This window comes from Dipodomys spectabilis, unplaced genomic scaffold (assembly GCF_019054845.1).
Source record: "Dipodomys spectabilis isolate Male_0828 unplaced genomic scaffold, ASM1905484v1 ptg000297l, whole genome shotgun sequence".
Lineage (NCBI taxonomy): Eukaryota > Metazoa > Chordata > Mammalia > Rodentia > Heteromyidae > Dipodomys > Dipodomys spectabilis.
Window position 1 is genome coordinate 5,679,734 of NW_024870974.1, and position 22,053 is coordinate 5,701,786.

At 38.1% G+C, this 22,053-nt stretch overlaps 1 protein-coding gene across 1 annotated transcript in view; it reads left to right on the top strand.

Moving 5' to 3' along the window:
• Positions 1-20,410, top strand: part of Cenpe (centromere protein E) — a 61,887-nt gene extending 41,477 nt beyond the window's left edge. The window contains exons 37-49 of the mRNA XM_042701653.1: positions 468-728; positions 1,538-1,690; positions 3,267-3,368; positions 5,654-5,872; positions 6,582-6,779; positions 7,499-7,702; positions 8,882-9,097; positions 10,444-10,629; positions 10,966-11,078; positions 14,010-14,107; positions 16,987-17,170; positions 18,305-18,591; positions 20,065-20,410. Coding sequence (XP_042557587.1) covers positions 468-728; positions 1,538-1,690; positions 3,267-3,368; positions 5,654-5,872; positions 6,582-6,779; positions 7,499-7,702; positions 8,882-9,097; positions 10,444-10,629; positions 10,966-11,078; positions 14,010-14,107; positions 16,987-17,170; positions 18,305-18,591; positions 20,065-20,159 — 2,316 coding nt within the window. The 3' untranslated portion in view covers positions 20,160-20,410. The remainder of the gene's footprint in view (positions 1-467; positions 729-1,537; positions 1,691-3,266; positions 3,369-5,653; positions 5,873-6,581; positions 6,780-7,498; positions 7,703-8,881; positions 9,098-10,443; positions 10,630-10,965; positions 11,079-14,009; positions 14,108-16,986; positions 17,171-18,304; positions 18,592-20,064) is intronic.
• Positions 20,411-22,053: the final 1,643 nt, after the last annotated feature.

Consider the following 22,053-nt stretch of genomic DNA (forward strand, 5'->3'; position numbering starts at 1 on the left):
GAACTGACAACTCAATACCTACCAGTAAGTGAATAGATAAATGTATTGTCCTATGTAAATCCTGAAGCAATCAAAACCAATCCAGTATGAAGAGGGCCAAAATACTGATCCTTAAGGAAGGAAGTACACAGGAACTCATCCAATACTGGGATTCTTCCCTATTTTGATATGGATTAACTTTTATAGATATGTGCAGATGTCACAGATAATTGGGCTATAAACTCAAGACTTGTGAATATTATATAAGTATACATCAAAACAATTCCTTTTGGATTTATGTAAAATATTAATTAGAATAACATGGGGAAACTAGTTCTTCAATTTAGAAACTATTCTTTATATTTCCTTTAAAGAGCATATATGTGTATGTTATACTATAAATATAAATGTAACAAATTCCCATCTGTAACTAGACTAATAAAATTTTAAGTGTTTATATTAACATAGTGCTTCATGATTATCTTAAGATTCAAGAACTTACAGCAAATGAACATCAACTTTTTAAGTTAAAAGAAGATGTCAGAGAAGCACAGAAACAACTCAAGAACCAAAGTTTTGCTCTGGATAAAATGGAAATGGAGAACTTAAGTTTGGTTCAGAAGCTTCATGAAAGCCATGAAGAACTGAAATCTGTAATGAAAGAAAGAGATGATGTAAGGAGAATAGAGGAGACTCTAAAGTTAGAGAGAGATCAACTCAAGGAAGACCTGCAGAGAGCCATAGCCAGAGTAAGTTGTGCACTTTCCCTCTTATCTAGTCAACATTCTTGTTTTTTATTAGAATATGTTCATTGTAGAAAGGGATTTCACCATACATGCATATAATGCACTTTATTATTTACTCCCCCTCAATTTTTTAAGCAACTTGTAATGGATTTCATTATTCTGTTTATACATGCATTGTACTTACGGCATACTCACCCTCCTAGCCTCTTCTTTCTGTTTCACCCAGAGAGCCAGAATGACTTGGCATTCTTTTTTTCTTTTTTAGGTCTATATTCCACGTAAGAGAGAGAACAGGCAATAGTTGTCTTTCTCAGTCTATTTCACTCAGTAATCCTCAGTTAAAATCATTTCCCTTCAAATAATGCAATTTTATTTTCTGTAGCTAAAGCTCCACTGGGTTTATATACCACATTTTCTTACCCATTCATGAGCTGATCATCACCTAGGCTGATTCTATAGTTTGGCTGAATAGTTTGGCTAGTATAAACGTGTATGTGCAGTTCTCTGTTGTATGCTGACATATTCCTTTGAATGTATGCCCAAGAGTGGTATTACAGGATCTTATGGTAGTTCTTTAGTTTTGGTGGTTTTTCCTATGTGCTGGTACTAGGGCTTGAACTCTGGAATTTAACCTCTTACTTGGCTTTTTTGCTCAAGGATGGCATTCTACCATTTGAGCCACACGTCTGCTTCGTGCTTTTTTGGTGGTTAATTGGAGATAGAGTCAGGTTTGTCTGCCTAGGCTGGCTTCAAACCAAGATCAAAAGTGATGTTCCATTACATCTTTATATTTCTCTCCTTTAATAGTAAAGGATGTGGAAACAGGACAGGAACTAAAAATTGTTCATATGCATTTGAAAAAACAAGAACCCTTTCAACTTAGTGAGAAAGTTTTAGAGAAGACAACGCACATTGCAAAGATTCAAAAGAATTTAGATAAATCCAAAGATGAACTAAAGAAAAAGTTATATGTTGTTTGTTCTTCTTTGGAAAGTAATTATATCCAAAGACATTTTGGAATGAGGAGAATGTAGATACATAGCTAGAAATAACAACCAAGCATTCCTAATGCAAAAATCTAAACTCTGAAATATGCCAATGTGAAGATTAAAACAAGTTTCAGAGCACTTCACATATTCTTATGAAGGAGTCTCAACCAGTAAAGTTGGTGCAAATACTCCACAAACTCAAATGCTTCTGGATCCAGGCAGAATACTCTGTTCATGTAAGGGATTTTGAGTTTGGGTATATGTACATGTATACATGGTGGCATTCTGTTAGCATTCTAACTTTATAATTATCTCAAGATCTAAGAACTTCCAATTTTTAAAGTGGAAGATGTCAATAACAATAAAAGTGAATGAAATGAAACAATTGAAGAAACAGTTTGAGACCTAAAATTATGGATCACTTGTACTTACCTAAGAAACTGTATGAAAACATCATCAAAGAGATAAAAGTTGGGGCTAAGGGTATGGATGAGCTGAGGATATGAGTCTCTCAAAATGGAAAGAGACCCATTCTGAAAAGCCCTATGTTACAGATAATAACTAAAGTGAATTCAGACTATTCTGCTACCAAATTAACTATAAGAATCATGCTTTTTATTTGTTTTTTTAAAGGGGTACTAATGTATTGAGGAGTTTTTTTTCTGAAAATTTCTCTGGATATTAAAAGTTGGTTGGAAAACTTAATATGTTTTCACACAAATAGGAATCACATTTTTTGTTTTGTTTTTTTGTCAGTCATGGGGCTTGAACTCTGGGCCTGGGCACTGTCCCTAGCTCTTCAGCTCAAAGTGCGTGCTCTACCACTTGAGCCATAGCACCACTTCTAGGAAACACATTTTAAAAGGACTTTTTCAGAAAATTTTGTTTGCTTCATTTTTAAGAAGAGCAATGTTGGTGACATGGTTCAGTTGGTAAAGAGCGCTAGCCAGTAAGCAAAAGCAGAAGGTACTGAGTTTGAGTCCCAGTCTCAGACCTAAAAAAGAAGAAAGATGTAAAGCAGACTTTTCTTTAGGGAGGGGCAATTAATAAAAGTGTTTAAGGGTTAGATTTATTTAAATATTTGAAAGGGTTAGATTTATAAAAGGTTAAATACCCCATTTCTGTACTTCAGAATGATTTGGAAGAATGGAACTAAATCTAAAACCTAATTTGCAGCTATGGAGAATAAATCCTATTACCAGAAAAAAAAACTGTAATTCTCCCAATTTTTCCCCCAGTGAGTTGAGGTCACTCATTGTAAGATTTTGTGATACTGTTACTCATTTTCTTCTCCTTGTAACATTTTTTAAATTACAAGCATAATGATTCTATTTTTGAAGGTTGGTATAAAAATATGAGTAAGGTATGGAGGCACAGGCCTTTAGCTACCCAATACTTGGGTAGCTAAGACAGGAAGATCACAAATTCAAGGTCAGCCTGAACTATATAGGGCGACCAGATCTCAAAAAATTTAAATTAAATTTTAAAGTTAGAATACATGATTTGTCATTATACGTGAATGTGATTTTTGCCTATTTATTTCTTAAACCAGGATCATCAGAATCATCAAGAGGTAGTAAAATTTGAAAAGTTATTATGTGATGGAGAACCCCAACATACAGAAAGCCTGAGAGAAAAATGCTTCAAGAATAAAGTAAGTGTCCCCCATAGGAACAATATGTGACTATAAGCACCCTTCCAACAGCCTCACAAAGCCTAAAATGGAATCAGTAGTGTCAAGCACTTTTCTAAACATAGTACCACGTGCATGTTTGGGCATAATACATACACAGATTACACAATGGGAGTTCATGGTTTTCAAGTGACACTTGGAAAAGTAATTGCAGATGGTAAAGGGTTAAGCCAACCAGGTATCTAGGGGAAGAGCCATATGCTGGAGAGAATGGTTGTGGGACAGTAGTGTGCCTTGTGAGTTTAAGAACAGACAAGACTTTGGGTTTTCCATTGTGGGAGTTTGATCCCTGTGGGAGACCCAATCTCTCTTACACTTCAAAGGGAAAATTATGGTTATAGTATTGAAAATTGAATGGAAGCAGAAGGACTGTTTGCCATACTGACTTCCAAGAATTGGACAAAGATGGTGAAGGCTTGGCCCAGAGAGGTAGCCATGGACAATGGTAAGCCATGCTTAGATTCTGAGCATACAGTGGGAAGGTAACAAATTATTGTTATCCTGTCAGAATACAGGATCTCAGGCAGGTACCAGTGGCTCACACCTGTAATCCTAGCTATTCCAGAAGCTGAGATCTGAAAGTTGGAAGGCAGCTCAGGCAGGAAAGTCTGTGACACTTATCTCAATAAACTACTCATTAAAAGCTGGAACTAGAACTGTGGCACAAGTGGTAGAGCACAAGCCTTGAGCAAAAGAAGCTCAGAGTCAGTGTACATGCCAAGAGTTAAAGCCTCAGAACCAGAAATAATAATAATAACATAATACAAGATCTCTCAGGACACTGTTGCTAGTGTATGGCTAGATCATGTAGCACATTCTCCACACAAGTCTGTTCAATATGCTGCTCCCCGATTTTAAAAACGTGATTATAGGAACATTTTTTAATGTAGTTTTATTTCTTTTAAGCTATGTCTATATCGGTTTAACAGATTTCACACATACTTTTTTTTTAACTTGATTCCCTAAAAAGCTTGGTGGCACAGATTGTAGTCTTTATGTTGTACTTGAGAAAATAGCTCAGTAAATTCCCTAATCAAAACATGGCAGAGAAGGCAGGTGCTAGTTGTTCATGCCTGTAATCCTAGCTACTCAGGAGGGTGAGATCTGAGAATTGTGGTTCAAAATCAGCCCAGGCAGTAATGTCCATAAGACTCTTATCTCCAGTAAACTACTCAGAAAAAGCCGGTGTTGTGGCTCAAGTAGTAGAGTTCTAGCCTTGAGCAAAAGAATCTCAGGGAGGACAGTGCTCAGGCCCTGAATTCAAACCCCAGGACCACGCAAAACAAAAAACCTGATTCTGGGAAAGGATTAGCAGATTTCTGGCTGGAGCTAGTGATGTGTAAAGTGAGTTTACCACACTGGTAACTGGGTAGCATGAGCCTTAGACATGTGTTTGTATGCCCTGTCTCACTGTCCTTTAGCTACAATACATAGTACATTGAGTTCACTCAGATGTTTCACTTTGCCAGTGCTTGTTCAATGGCTCACACCTGTAATCCTAGCTACTTGGGAGACAGATCAGCAATATCACAATTCAAGGCCAGCCTAGACATTACACCCCATCTCTGCTAATAGCTGGACATGTGGCATCTGTCATCCTAGCTACATAAGAGGCTGAAATTGGTAAGATCCCAGTTCCAAGCCAGCTGTGCGAAAGGAAGGAAGGAAGGAAGGAAAAGAAAGAAAAGGAAGAGGGAGAGGGGAGGAGAAGGGAAGGGAAAGGAAAGGAAAGGAAGAAGAAAAAGAAAGATGTGAGAGACCCATGGCAATAGAAGAAATTGGACATGGTGGCATGTATCTGACATTTAGCCATAACAGGAAACAAAATAGGCAGATCACAGTCCAGGGGTGGATCCCGAACACAGAATGAGACCCTATCTCAAAATAACCAGTTCAGAAAACTGAGTTGGAGGCATGACTCAGCAGTTGAGCACCTGCCTTGCAAGCATTAGACCCTGGGTTTAAAACCCTAATGCTGCTTCCCATCCCTCCAAAATATCATTTAAAAGAACACACATCACAATCATAGTGAACCTGGTTTCTGGTTTTCTTTACCTATGTTCTTAAAATTCCCACACTGATTACATATCATTACTACCACCTAAAACCAATACTGTGTTTCAGTTTTGCCTTTAAAACACCTTTTAATACCTTTAAATTGCACAGTATTAAAGCATTAGCTGTGTTACAATTCTAGTATTAGAACTACTTAAGTGTTAAATTGGATGCATTGTTATTTCCTTTAGGAGCTTCTGAAGAAATACTCAGAGATGGGTAATGATTATGAGTGCTTGGACAGATTGTCTCTTGACTTGGAGAAGGAAATTGAAACCCAAAAGGAGATTTCAGTCCGAGTAAAAGCAAACCTCTCACTTACACACCCACAAACCAGAGAGATTCAGAAACTTCTTACTGCAAACCAGAGATGTTCCATGGAATTCCACCGAGTCTTAAAAAAACTTAAGGTACCACCCTTTTTAGTTATACCCTTATGAAATTTCACCTACAAATTTCCAGGTATGGACTAGGAAAGTGACTCAGTGGTAGAGTGCTTGCCTTGCATGCCTGAGGCCCTGGGTTCGATTCCTCAGCACCACATAAGCAAAAAGGAAAAAAGCCGGAAGTGGCGCTGTGGCTCAGGTGGTAGAGCGCTAGCCTTGAGCTGAAGAGCTGAGGGACAGCGCCCAGGCCCAGAGTTCAGGCCTCACGACTGGACCCCCCCCCCCCCAAAAAAAAAAAATATATATATATCTATATATAGATATATATATAGATATATATATATATAATTTTTTTAAAAAGAAAATAGATCTCAAATGTCTTAGCTGGAAAATCTAGGTGATTAGCAATTTAATAAGGAGACAGTATATATATTAAGATGGATGGATGGCTAGATGTAGGTAGGTATAGATGTAGATCAATCTAGATACCTAAGCCAGGAAGTCAGAACAATGGAAATACAGAAGTAGCTTCTGCAAGTTGACTCTCTTAAGATATAAAGAGGAAAAATTAGGGGATGATAATAGCTTCTTTCTTCCTCATGTATCAAAAGTCTTCCTCATGTATCAAAAGAGAAAAATAATAAATGACATACTTTCCTACCTCACAGTCTCAGGGAGTTAATGTCTTCTAAATACAATAAAAATTTCATTTTTCTATGTTTGCTTCTACAAGTATGTGTTGAATCATGTTGCAAAAGTAAAGGAAGAGCAGCATGATTCCATCAATAGACTTGAAATGGATTATGTCAATGAAGTGGAAAAGCAAAGTGAACTGCAAATGAAAATATGGAGCCTTCAACAGAATTCTGACATGCCATCCCAAGAATTAAAGGACCAAAAACTCAACCAGATTATGGATCAACACGCTGAGGTATAATTTATTTTAGGTTTTGATTCTAGTTTAAGCCTTTTTATCAAGACAAAAGGTCCCTTTTCATGTGTTTAGAATCATTTTCACGGGCCAGAAATTTAAAATAGATTTCAGAATAACAACTGGGCTGACATAAAGATTCAACCTCCTTTCAGAACTCCGTAGACACAGAAAAAACACTTCCAAGTGGAAGTAATGGCATCCCAGATTAAATCTCAGATGCTTTCTCTAAGTTCTTGCATCTGTGCAAGATATTCCACTCCATCTGTGACTGGAAGTCAAAAACAACTCCCTGGGGGATGTGTAGTCAGCTTCAGTGTGTACCATCATGCCCAACTTCTTTCCACTGAGATGAGGTCTCACAAACTTTTCTGCCTAGGCTGGCCTAGAACCACAGTCTTCCTAATCTTAGCCCTTCCCAGCAGCTGGGAAGGTATACACCACTGTGCCCAGCTACTGATTGAAAAGGGGTCTCTGGTATATATGCCTGGACTGGCCTCAATCTGCAGTCCTCCCAATCTCAGCTTCCAAAGTAGCTACTATTATAATTGTGAGCCATTGGTGACTGACATACTTGAAAATACTAAGAATGAGATTCCAACGTGATTTTCACATATATCTGTGATATATATCATATATATAATTTTTTGCATTTCATATAGTAGTTACATAAAATCTTTCCTAATGATCAATCAATTTATTTCATGGTTTTCACACAGGAAATTCTCAAAGATTTCTCAGAAAATGACTTCACCAGCATAAAGACCGAATTGCAACAGGTGCTAACCAACAGGAAAAAAATGACTCAGTTTTTAGAAGAGTGTTCAAAAACTACTGTTGATATACAGAAGGTTAAATGTGGCATCCAGAAAGAAAACACGAACATTTGTCAAGTGAATAACTTCTATAATAACAAGATAAATGTAAGTATATTAGCTTTATGATGCTGCTTCATTCTTTCTGTTGTTTGTTTTAGTTTTTCTACTCCATTCCTGAGAAACTTAAAATGAGTTAACTTTTAAGTCCGCTTCATTTATTTATATATTCTTTTTAAGAAAAGTTGGTTTTAGCTGGATGCCACCTATAGTCTTAGCTACTCAGGAGGCTGAGGATCCCAGTTCAAAGCCAGCCTAGGCTAGAATGTCAGTGAGCCTCCTATCTCCAATTAACTCCCAAAAAGCCAGAAATGGAACACCCAGGCCCTGCATCCAAGCCCAGAACTAGCACCCTAAAAAAAGAAAGCCTGGTTTTGTAAAACATATTCTTCCTCTAATGTATTAGACTTCCTTAAGATAATGAAATATAAATTCATATATAATATTATTTCAAATATAAATATATACCGATGAAAGTAACAAACTGAGGCTAGGCACAGTGGCTTATGCCTGTAATCCTAACTGCTCAGTGGCATAGATCAGAAGAATCATGGTTCCAGGGAAAGCTCAAGCAAAAAGTTCATGAGATCTCAGTTCAATGAATAAAAATCTCACACCTGCCAACTCAGCTACCCCTGCCAATGGTTGGTCTCTATTCTTTCTGTGGCATCATGGCCGTTTCCAGAATGTAACACTGGACAGAGGCTCCACATTATTTTCTCTCACTAGTAATGTGAATGGACCCATTTGTCTAGTGGCATGCATACTAAATGACATCTTGTGACTACCAAGTTTTGACAGTTAGAAATACAGCTGCTATAAGCAGACATATGAAGTTTTTCTTCTGAACAATTGTTTCAGCTTATTTGGGTAAATCCCATGGAATGTAGTAGCTGGGTTCTGGTAAAAGGCTGCTCACTTTTGTAAGATACTGATAGACTGTTTTCCACAAGAGGCTGTGTTACATGTATTTGTGATGCCGGCAGGCAATGAGTGATTTCAGAACTAGTAACCTTCAATGTTATAGATAGCCCTGATGACAATTCTCTGCATGGAAATAAGACTTTCACATTATCAATCATCAGGGAGTTATTTTCCCTATAAACACTAAGGTATGGAAAATAGGTCATAGCTGCATATAGTAGGTCTGCTGTGCTGTCAGCTGTAGTCTATATAATGCCCCTGTAAATTACTTTAGAAGTGTAAAGGTGTTTTGCTATTCAACAGGCCATAATAAATGAGTTGTCAGAGTTTGAAGAACGAAGTGTGGTCCGATCCAAAGAATGGGAGCACAACCTGGAATCAATGAGAGAGAAAAGTCAAAAACTACTTAGCGACCACCAGATGTTGTCAGTCTCCCAGGTGCCTGGGCCCTGCGTTACCCCTCCCACCCAAGACACTGCAAATCACAGTACAATGAGAGCCATGCAGCTAACCACAGAGGTATGTGAATCCTCACATAGTCATCTTCAGTTTAAAGCTGTTTCATGGAGTTCTTGATCACTTTTCATCATATGCATTTGACTTTTTTACATATATTTTCATTTTTAATCCCAAAACTAATAAAAATAAAAGGCCAGGTATAAGCCTATAATCCAAGCTACTCAGGAGTCAGTTCCAAGGTCAGCCCAGGAAAAAGTATTAGACTCTATTGGAAAAAGAAAGTGAAGCAAAAACTTGGGGGCATGATTCAAGTGGTAAAGCACATGCAAGCACAAAGCCCTGAGTTCTTTCTTCAGTTCTATACATGCATACATACATACATATGTACATACATACGTACATACATACATTCATTCATACATAAATGAAGAGATATTTGTGTGTGTGTGTGCACACATGCACACAAACTCTACTTCCGTGGCTTCATGCAGATTCAGTTAATTTCTCTCCAAAGAATATGTCTTATATTCCCAGTAGACTATATTAATGGAAAATGATTTCTCACTTTTTAAAAAAGTCAGTTAATAAGTACACTTTTAATAGCATTATTATAATATTGGAATGTCTATTTAACATGCTTAGCACTAACCAGGAGGTCACAAAACCATTGTACTGTTTTCATCTGTGTCATTTAAGAATTTGATGATTGGGGGCTGGGAAGGTGGCTCAGTGGTAGAGCGCTTGCCTTGCATGCATGAGGCCCTGGGTTGGATTCCTCAGTACCACATAAGCAAAAAGAAAAAAGCTGGAAGTGGCGCTGTGCCTCAAGTGGTAGAATGCTAGCCTTGAGCTGAAGAGCTGAGGGACAGCACCCAGGCCCAGAGTTCAGGCCCCACAACCGGACTCCCCCCCCCCCCCCAAAAAAAAAAGAATTTGATGATTGATTGATATAAAATATTGGCATTTGGAGCTGGGCACCGGTGGCTCATGCCTGTAGTCCTGGCTACTCAGGAGGCTGAGATCTGAGGATCGCAGGTCAAAGCCAACCCAGGTAGGAAAGTCTATGAGACTCTTATCTCCAATAAACTACCAGAAAACTGGAAGTGGTGCAGTGGCTCAAGTGATAGCGCACTAGCCTTGAGCTGAAGAGCTGAGGGACAGCGCCCAGGCCTAGAATTCAAGCCCCACGACTGACTAAAAAAAATATATATACACATACATATATAGGTATTTCTTAATCTAAAAGTCAGCATCTTCTAAATAAGGGAAATATCATGTCTCTTTCCTTTGTTATTAAAATCTGGGAAAAATTAACACTATCTGAATGCAGTCATCTTTTTCTCAAATCCACACCGTGATTCTCTGCCTTTAGGGTAGTCCTGAGAAGTTTTTGTTTTCTCTAACAGAAAATTCAGGAGCTGGAAACTTCCCTCCGTGAAGCTAAAGAAAGTGCTGTCCATAAGGAAAACAAGATCATAAAGATGCAGAAAGAACTAGAAATAACCAATGACATGATAGCACGACTTCAGGCCAAAGTTCATGAGTCAGACAAATGCCTTGAAAAAAATAAAGAAACAATCCAGATGCTTCAGGTAAATAAAAGTTACTTTTCTTATATGTTGGATTTGAAAAATGATTTGGTTCTGTCCTCCTTACCAAAACTTCCAGTTCTCTGTCCTATCTGAAGTTTATTATTCAGGCTCACAAAAATGCAAGCAACTTAGATGGAATTTTTCATATATAATGTCGATCATTTTTATTATGCTAGAAGAGAGAATTTTAAAACTCATTAACATTGTTCTTTATACATGGAAAGTACTTTTTTCAAAAATTAATGTGTTTTTTCAATCTTTTATTGAGTCTTTTTTTACAACACTGGTGAAATTGAAAGTAGTTTTATTGTATGCTTCTTCTCTCTATAAAACAAGGACAAAGTTGCTCTAGGTGCTCAGCCCTATCAAGAAGAAATTGAAAATCTCAAAATGAGGCTGGTGGAGGTTGACCTTGAAAAAATGAAAAACATCAAGCAATTTGAGAAGGAGTAAGTCTTTGCCTTCATTGAACAAATACTTACTGACTTACCTGTCTTTCTAAACTACATAAATAAGTGATCTATGAAAATGCTGCTTTTATATATATATATATGTATATATGTGTATATATATATAAGCAACATTTTAAATTATTAAATTATCATTTTGTATTCAAGTTAAGCAGTTTTGGTCAATTAACTCCCTGTGTCTTTTAATGCTTCCTTCTCAGCCATAGAAAAAAGAAAAATAGCCTTTCATGCTTAAAAGTGAACATTGTGATCCTTCTCTCTTTTTTTCCTATTGTGTTTCTATAAGGATTGTTTTTTTCCTATTGTGTTTCTATAAGGATTATGCTTTCTTGCTGTAATCCCAGTACTCAGGAGGCTGATCCATAAAATCATGAGTTCATGGGCTACTTAACTTTTTTTTTTTAAATGACATTTTTATTTCTGAATATTATAGCATTTACTTCTGTTTCTTTTTTTTTTTTTAATTTTATTTTATTGTGAACATACTGTACAGAGGGGTTACAATTACATGGGAGGATAATGCATACATTTCTTACCAAGCATTGCAGCCTCCTCCTTTGTTTACCCTTCACATCCCTTCCCTCCCCCCCCCCCCCCCGCGCACCGATATTGTAAAGCTCGTTTTTGACATGACAACTTGTACTTCTCATTGTTGCAACAGGTCCACCTGAATCCTTAAACAACTTGTTTTTCCCCATCTCCTCCACAAGTTATACTGACATCAAATATAGTGAAAGCGGGGGTTATACTGTGGGGGAGGGACATACAAAGCAACAAAGAAATAATCTTATAAATGCGTTAGAAACACATGCATGAAAGAAACAAAAACATTAAAATACATATCTAAGGGTTCATTTTCCTAACATCACATTATCTGACCTTTTCCGCTTGACTCATACATATACTAGATACTGCATATAAGGGAAACCATGGGACCTTTGGGCCTGGCTTACTTCACTTAATATAATTTTTTCCAAGTTTTTCCATTTCCTAACAAATGGGGCAATGTCATTCTTTCTGATGGAGGCATAGAATTCCATTGTGTATATATACCACATTTTCTTGATCCATTCATCTACTGAAGGGCATCTGGGTTGGTTCCATATCTTAGCTATGGTAAATAATGCTGCAATAAACATAGTTGTGCTGGTAGCTTTAGTGTGGTCTTGTTTGTAAACATTTGAGTAAATGCCCAAAAGTGGGATTGCTGGGTCATAGGCGAGCTCTATGTGAAGTCTTTTGAGGAACCTCCATACTGCTTTCCAAAGTGGTTGAACAAGTTTACATTCCCACCAACAATGAAGTAAGGTTCCCTTCTGTCCACATCCCCTCCAGCATCTGTTGTTGTTAGAGTTCTTGATTTTTGCCATTCTAACTGGAGTGAGGTGTTATCTCAATGTTGTTTTGATTTGCATTTCTTTTATGGCTAGGGATGTTAAGCGTTTCTTCATGTGTCTATTGGCCATCCTTCTTTCTTCTTCAGAGAAGTTTCTCTTTAAGTCTTTAGCCCACTTATTTATTGGGCAGTTGTTTCTTTGAGGATTTGTTGTTGGGGGATTTAATTTTTTGAGTTCCAAGTATATTTTAGATATGAGATCCTTGTCCGTTGTATGGCTCGTGAAGATCTTCTCCCAATCTGTGGGCTTTCTATTGATCTTGCTAGCTATGTCCTTTGCCATGCAGAAGCTCTGCAACTTTATCCAATCCCATTTGTCCAACCTTTCTTTGATTTGTTGTGTTTCCAGGTGTCTATTCAGAAAATTTCGGCCTGAGCCAAGGAGACCTAGGGTTTCTCCTATTCCATCCTGTAATGTTTTCAGAGTGTCTGCTTTGACTTCGAGATCTTTGATCCATTTGGAGTTGATTCTGGTGCAGGGTGATATATAAGGATCTAGCTTTAGTTTTCTACAAGTAGTTAACCAATTTTGCCAGCACCATTTACTGAAGAGGCTGTCTTTCTTCCATTCTATTGTTTTAGCTCCCTTATCGAAGATTAGATGGCTATAGGTCTGTGGGTTCATTTCTGGATTTTCAGTTCTATTCCATTGGTCCTGAGGTCTGTTCTTATGCCAATACCAAGCTGTTTTGATTACTATGGCTTTATAGTAGAGTTTGAAATTTGGTATTGATATTCCTCCAGCAGTGTTCTTTCTGTTGAGGAGCGTTTTTGCTATTCGGGGTCTTTTATTGTTCCATATGAATTTTTGGATTGCCTCTTCTATTTCCTTGAAGAATGAGGTTGGAATTTTGATAGGTATCGTGTACTTAACTTTTTTTAAAAAAGAAAAAAGAAGGATGATTCTGCACTGGGCTAAAGACTTACATTTTATTGAAACTCTATTAGATTCTTAATTATAAAAGACATTTTTACTGAGAAAATGGAGTCAACAGATATTCTCATAGTTCTTCATAAAAGCAAAAACAATCTTTTTATCATTGCTGACAAATGCTTAATATAATAAGTTATAAAATGTACAGAATTTGACCTTGGGCATCAGTTTGATACAGTCAAGGTTTGCCTTATTGACAATATAGAGGGAAAAAAATAATGCTTTTCTTTTTTATATTCTAGTAAAATTGTACATTGTAACAGATCTATGGCTTGTTTTATGGTGTCTCCAAATAGTGTTCACTTAATATCTGTTGGGCTTCCAGAAATTTTCAAAGAATTGGTTTTTCAATATAGAGGAAACTAGACTGTCCCCACAACTGAACAGAATCCTTCCGCAAATGGGTTTGTAGCTATAAAGGCCGTGATGGGAAGGTTACTATGAAAGCTCATCTGCTGCTGTTATGGGAATTATGTCAGTATAATGTGCTGGAAAATTCTTGACCACAGGTCTGTTTGTTCCTCCATGTAAAACTAGTTACTGGACTTTTACATATTATTATTATTGTTGTTGTGGTTAGAATTCATTCTACAAAAGCCACTGTGGACTATCAGAAAGAAGTAATAAGAGTCTTGAGAGAAAACCTCAGAAGAAATCAACAGGACCAAAATACCTCAAGTAAGTAGAAAATGAAGACATTTTCAGATCCTTCCCATTTACTTCAACACACCTGCAGACTTCGAAAACTCCAATGTTATGTGTCATTCTAAGCTCGACTTAATGACCACACTTAAAATTAATGCATTGCAGTATTTTTCTTATTACATATGTTTTAAGTTTTCTCTAACCTCACCTGCTTATGCATTATAGAGTCTTTAAATTCTTTGAGTTTTGAGGCTGAGAATATGGCTTAGTGGTAGAATGCTTGCCTAGCATGCATGAAGCCCTGGGTTCAATTCCTCAGTAACACACAAACAGAAAAGGCCAGAAGTGGCGCTGTGGCTCAAGTGGTAACGTGCTAACCCTGACAAAAAGAAGCTCAGAGACAGTGCCCAGGCCCTGAGTTCAAGCCCCAGGACTGGCAAAAAAGAAGTCTTGAGTTATATTTTCTGCATTATCAGATCTTTACAGATTCCTGAGATATTTTCACTACTATAAATGAATAATTTCACTATCAAGGCAGAACTGCCCTCCCCAATAAAAATCAAGCACATCTTGCTAGACTTTAACAATGTGAAGCTATTAAAGGCAATTAGAGCATAGTAGAAATAAATCTTGTAATTATTTGCTCATAAAACTGTAAGAGTGTTGATAATTACTTAGAAAATTCTTTGAGATGTATTTAGATACTTTTAATAATTCATCATGTAATTTTAGCATATGCAGTCCTCAAACCTATTTTCTCCTATTTCTGCTTCTCCCATTATTTTTATGAGATTACTGAGTAGTATTTGGTGTGTCTAGCTAAAACTCGGTGAAATCTCCACACTGCCCTCACTGGCTGACCAAGTAAAATCCTGGAATCCCTGACTCATAATGTACCTGTGAAGATCAAACCAAAGTTGTTTGTGGGCACACACTGAAAATTCTAAATGCTAAGCAAAATACAAGACAGGATTTGCAAAATCTAAGGTATTATCTGCATATTTCAAAAGAACATAGAGATATTTTCAGCAGTACTGGTAGGACCTGTTCTGCATGACCTTCCTCAGTGTCTGCTGGATGATCTCCACTCCTATCTATAAGACGTCAAGGGAAACTGGACATCAGTGGCTCATTCCTGTAACCCTAGCTAATCAAGAGGCTGAAATCTGAGGATTGTGGTTCAGAGTCAGCCCTGGCAGATAAATTTGCCCAAGCTGTTATCTCCAAATCCACCACCAAAAATGAAGATTAGAGGTGTGGTTCAAGTAGTACAGCACTGACTTTGAGTCAAAAAAAAAGAAAAAAGAGCTCAAAGTCCTGAGTTTAAGCTCTAGTATCAACTCTGGAAAAAAAAAAAAAAGGAAACAAAAGCCAGGCGCTGGTGGCTCACGCCCATAATCCTAGCTACTCAGGAGGCTGAGATCTGAGGATCACGGTTCAAAGCCAACCTGAGCCAACCTGGGCAGGAAAGTCCCTGAGACGCTTAGCTCCAATAAACCACTCAGAAAACAGGAAGTGGCATTGTGGCTCAAGTAATAGAGCACTAGCCTTGAGCTGAAGAACTAAGGGACAGTGCCCAGGCCCAGAGTTCAAGCCCCACAACTGACAAAAAAAAAAGAAAATAAGAAAACTGCAAGGGATAAAAACAATTTTTAAGTGAAATTCTTTATTACAGAATGATAAAAATAATTACTCTTGATTCATGGGTTACTTTTAAGTAACCTACAGATAACCTTTAAATGAAATCCTCAGGATGGGAATTGTTTAGATTTGGCTTTTTTCAAGCTGGTCCTGTGCTTGAACTCAGGGTCTGGGCCCTGTACCTGAGCCTCTGTGCCAAGGCGATGCTCTACCACTTAAACCACAGCACCACTGACAGTTTTTTTCTGAGTAGTTTATTGGAGATTAGAGTCTCACAGACTTTCCAGCCCAGGCTGACTTTGAATTTCAGTCCTTATATTTCAGCCTCCTGAGTAGTTAGGATTATAAGCATAAGTCACCAGCTTGACTTTTATTTTTTGTTATTATTAGAATATTTGCATACATATAATGAGTCATATAAGTGTTATAACCCAATTACAAAGAACTGATTTATGTTTCATATACACAATATATACACAACCTGAAACCAATTTTATGATAATCATATGACATAATAATCAGGTATACACAGTGAGCCATTGGAAAGCAAAGGTGCACTATATTAGCCACCCAGGTAAACAGTCCCAAGTTTCCCACGTGTGTGATCTCTCTGCTCAAAACCTTTTCAATATCTGAGCATTTCAGATTTACCTATATTGTACCTGAATTCTACCTCTCCTTTATGAAATACTGATGTGGTTGACCTAATGTGTTATTACACTAACACACAGCTCACATTTTTATGCAGTTTTACCTGCAGTCTGAGGAACAGTTTCTTGCATCATTTTCATACAAGAATAATTACTAACACTTGCTTCCCTGTCATTCAGATGTGTATATTGAGTACTTAAACCGTACTAGCTGACTGGGCTGGAATTCATGTATGCTCTGCGAAAGCCAGCGCTGGGAATGAGCATGGCTGGGGAGCAGGAACCAACTAGATAGCCCTCACTGGGGTGACTGCTGTTATTGTGGTCAGGGTGGAAGATGGTGAGCCAGATAGCTTAATGGGATTGGTTAAGGTGAGCACTAATTATACTTATAATCCTAGCTCCTACAGAGGCTGAGATCTAAGGATCAAGGATCAAAGCCAGCCTGTGCAGACAAATCTTCAAGACTGTGAGGTCAAATTAAAAGCTGAAGCTGGAGACCTGGTTCAAGTGATTGAGTGTTAGCCCTGAGTGGAAAACATTCAAGCCAGGGATAATGCTAGAGGGAATCTGTTGCTAGATAATGAGGTTCTCACATGTGTGTGCATTTGCCTCCCATAGTGGTATCAGAACACACTCACTCTCAGCCCCCAAGTAAACCGTTGACCTGTGGAGGCGGCAGTGGCATTATACAAAGCACCAAAGCTCTTATTTTGAAAAGTGAATATATAAGGCAAGAGAAGGAAATTTCTAAGCTAAAGCAGCAAAATGAGCAGCTAATAAAGCAAAACAGAGAACTGTTAAGGTAAGACCTGCCCCCTACCTCTTGTACGTGTACTGTCCCCCGGTCCCCAAGCGCAGGCCCTGCCCCTCCTGTTCCAGTGCTGTGCTGTGCTAATACTGGGGGTGGGGTTATACGTACAAACTTGGTGTACTTAGAAACTCATCACTGTTACTGGGCAAGCAATTTTTAGAGTTCATGTGATATGTCTTTTTTAAAAAGAATAATAATATGGGAGCACCACTACAGATGTTAGCTGTTTATTATCTGACCTATTTTTGATGGAGCCAACAACCAGGAAATAGAGGCCTTTGAAGGCACAGCTGAGATAACCCACAAGTCTAGATCCACAGATAATGAGGCTCTTACTCAGTGGACAGCTAACTCCTAGGTCCATTAACTAGCCTATTTACTTTACAAACAAATGTAATAAATTTACTTGTGTGGTTTCTTCCACTGTGGAAGATTAGAGTATCTAAAAACAATACAGTAGAAGAAAACCAAGCATTAAATAATTTTCAAATAAATAGTTCTTTACAAACTCAAAAACCCAGGCTTACACGCTTATGCCTGTAATCCCAGTATTCACATGGTCGAAGCAAGAAGATCAAAAGTTTGAGGCCAGCCTGGACTGTATAGTGAGAATATCTCAAAAAGAGAGGCAGGGGAGGGAGGAAGAGAGTTAAACTAGAGAAACTTTTTAAGATGTTATGAAAAGGAAGTCTGAACTTATGTGGAAGTTGGGCGAGAGTCATAACCAAACACTAAAATACAGTACATCTGGAACAGTATTAGGAATTAATCTAGATGAAGAAGTACAACATCCTTTGTAAAGTTCATAAAAGACTCATCCATAAGACTAATCTATTGAATTGTTGCAGCAGTATCAGTACATAAACCATTCTGGATGATAAAAATTCACCTGAAAATCCAGTGTCACAATTTCATATCCACAGTGTTATATAGACCCAATCTCACTTTCTGAACTATGAAAATAGTTCAAACCTGAAAACATTTTATTAAAATGTAAATGTGAGGAAATGGTAACTTTCATGTTTTGTATACTTTAGGAGAGCTTTTTTTAAAAACATATTTTTATGTGACTACGTTTAAGAATTAGGCAGTCTAATGATATCCTTTTTTTCCTTTATACTTAAGCAGTAATCATCATCTTTCTGATGAAGTCAAAATTTGGAAGGAAAGAACCCCTAAGAGAGCAGCTCAGCAAGAAGTGACATGTGAGAATTCTTCAAAGTCTCCTAAAGTAACGGGAACAGATTCTAAAAAGAGACAGAACGTGTCATCCCATTGCAAGGAGTTGAATGTACAAGATGCTGTGCCAAAGGAGTTGCCACATTCCTGGTTCTTCGATAACCGATCAAAGACTTTCCCAGGACCTCATCCAGTTCACTATTTTGATAACTCGGGTTTAGGCCTTTGCCCAGGTAGGTGAATGTACAGGTTACCTGGAAATACATAGATCGCAACTGGAACTTCTAAATGTTTGATACCAAAGGTCAAGTTTAGACAAGAGATTTGGTCTCATATGAGAAAGTCAGCTCTTCTGAGGCTTGGGACTAAAGAGCTGTCAGGTTTTACCCCATTGCCTCAAAACTTCAGTGTCATGAACTCTTGCTCCTATTGTTAAGTGGTTACTTTTTACCACTGGGGTGACATTTTCAAAATTTATAACTCATTCTCTTCCTTAGCACAGCTTAAAATCTCTCCAAGTCTTCTAGCTGCTCTCAGGACAAGGCACAATTCATTTGTACAATTTTTAAAAGTCCCACATACCTAACTCTTCACCCACCTATGGAAATCTGTACTTAAGAAGGTTCTTGAAATGTTCACTACAGTACATACAGTAGTGGCCCACCTTTATCCATGGGGCTTTCATTCGAAGGCCTGTGTAGATGCTTGAAATCCTGGATAGTATAGGATTCTCTATGTGCTTCTTTTTCCTATGCATACTTACTTTTAATCAATTTTGACCTTTCCATTTAAAAGGAGCAATGTATGGCATCCCTTTGGTATAAAGATGGCCAGCCTGCCTGCTTTTAAGGCTGTGGTGCTATTACTAAGTAAGACAGGGTTGCCACACACAAGCACTCCAATACTAGATAGCCATTGGGATGCCGAGATGCTGCTATGCACACATCCGGTGTGAACACAAAAAAACAAGCAATGATGCATGTCCAGGGCAGGGCAAAGCAAGCTTCCATCACTACTCATGGTGGCATACCATTTAAAACTTTAATTTTTATTTCTGGAGGTTTCTAGTTAATACAATTGGATTATAGTTGTGCACAGGTAACTGAATCCACGGAGAGTAAACCTTGGATAACAGGTGATTACTATATTTGTCTGGTATAGCACACCATTTTGTTTCCTAAAAAAATGGGCTAGATGAGAATCAAACTTAGTTCATGTTTAATTCTCTCACATTAAGTAGCCTAGATGAAACTTTCTCACCTCTTGGCTTTATGTATTCTACAGTTTTCCTAACAGTTCTGTTTATGGCACAGTGAAGAATAAACTTCTTTCTTTTTTTTTATTTGGTTCCAATAAAGGAGCTTGAACTCAGGGCCTGGGAGATGTCCCTGAGCTTTTTTCTTCAAGGCTGGCATTCTACCACTTGAGCCACAGCTCCACTTCTGGTTTTAGGGGCGGTTAATTAGAAATAAGAGTCCTATAGACTTCCCTGCCTGAACTGGCTTCAATTGTGATTCTCAGATCTCAGCCTCCTGAGAAGCTAGGATTACAGGCGTGAGCCACCTGTGCCCAGCCACCTTTTTAATTACCAAATGCAGTGGACCACATTACCATTTCCCATTTCTGTGTCCCTTCTGTGCCCAAGACCTTTCTTCCAAATGTGATTGATACCTTTCTAATAGGATTTGTTTTTATTTTATTTTCAGAAGAACAAACTGAAGGAGCAGAGAATGTGGATCCTCAGCCACGGCCTTGGCACACCTCTTCAGGAAAAGATGAACCTGAATGCAAAATCCAGTAGGCCCTCCATCATTCTCCCATCTCTGGAGGCCCAGCACGCCTCCTTCAGAAAGGACCTTCTGTGCCTCCCCAGCGCGACTTAATTTTAGTTTAATTTTCACTTTGCCTCTCGAGGAAAGATGAAGGAACAAGATAGTAATTTATTCTAGTAATTTGCAGTGGTGATAACAGTGCAAATGCATGTGGTAATACTTTTAAACATTGAACTTTATATTTATTTATATATATACAATAAAGAAGAAAGTTATTGAAGGAAATTTCCTGGCTTTCCATGTAGTCATAAAGTCTACCACTTGAGCCACAGCGCCACTTCCGGCTTTCTTTTTGCTTATGTGGTGCTGAGGAATTGAACCCAGGGCCTCATTCAGACAAGGCAAGTGCTCGTCCACTGAGCCACCTTCCCAGCCCCAAAGTCTATATTTTTAATTTGGAATTATGTATGTAGGGCTTAGAAGTAATTCTAAAACATAGCACATAAGTCAGTAACATTTATTGACAAAGTTGTAACTATGTTTTTAGAACCTTAAACATTCAATAAATGGTTAGCCAGTTGGTTCTGAATTGCAGCTCCATGTGGTATTTCTGGGGGTTTTGATGGGTATTCTTTTTTTTTTTTGGATCCGGTCGTGGGGCCTGAACTCTGGGCCTGGGCGCTGCCCCTCAGCTCTTCAGATCAAGGCTAGCGCTCTACCACTTGAGCCACAGCGCCACTTCCGGCTTTTTTCTTTTTGCTTATGTGGTACTGAGGAATCGAACCCAGCGCCTCAGACATGCAATGCAAGCGCTCTACCACTGAGCCACCTTCCCAGCCCTTTTGATGGGTATTCTATTCAGGACTTGGCTGTGAAAAATACACACATACTTTCTGGGTTTCAGTACTAGATTTTGTTTTTGTTTTTTTAGGTGGTATTTCTGGAGGGAAAAGCTTCTAGTAAGTAATACTTTTCATTTTCATTAGATTCTAAGAACTTTTGGATTTCCTTCCCATTTCTTCAGTGACCCATTCATCATTCAGCAATACATTGTTCAGTCTCCATGTATTTGAATATTTTCCATAGTTGTTTTTACTGTTGAATTCTAGTTTTATTCCATAGGATCTGATCCAATTCAGGGAGTTATTTCAATTTGCTTATATTTTCTAAGTCTATGTTCACGATCTATTTTAGGTCATCTTGAACATAATAGATCACCAATATGATCAATTTTAAGAGGAAGTTGTGCAACTGTTGAAAACAGTGTGTATTGTGTGATGTACAATGGTATCAAATGAGCTGGAGTGTTTGGGTAGGGGAGGGCTGTCTCCCACCCACCCAGCAGTCAACACTTGGAGCCAGGCTCAGGCCCTGGAGACTGAGTACTTAGCTTAGAGCACTCAAACTTTGTTGCTACCCTAACCTTAGGCAATGGGAGTCATTTCTGATCTAGGAGGTTGGAACTTGGGACATCTCCAGTGCCCTTACATTCTCTGCCAGGAGTTTTCAGCCTCTCCTCAGCAGACTCCTAAAACAGCTCTGTCTAGCTTAGACAAGAGAGGCAAGACTTAAGTATACCTGGATGAGTTTTATGTCATCTTAAGAACTGAGAACTTAAGATTTAAGAATTTAAGAGTTCTAGGTGAACTCATATGTGGACCTAGTTTTCTGAGATGCTATAGTCTTTTACTAAAGAACTAAGACAGGGATGTTGGCTCTTACCTGTAATTCTAGCTACTAAGGAGACAGATTGGGAGGATCATGCTTCAAAACTCTGACATGCCTGTCATCCCAGCTACACAGGAGACATAAATATGAAGATCACAGACTAGGCCACTCAAGGCATAAATTCAAGACCCTATTCATAGACTAGTGAAGGTGAAGGAACTGAGGACATAGCTTAAATGTAGAGTATTTGCCTGG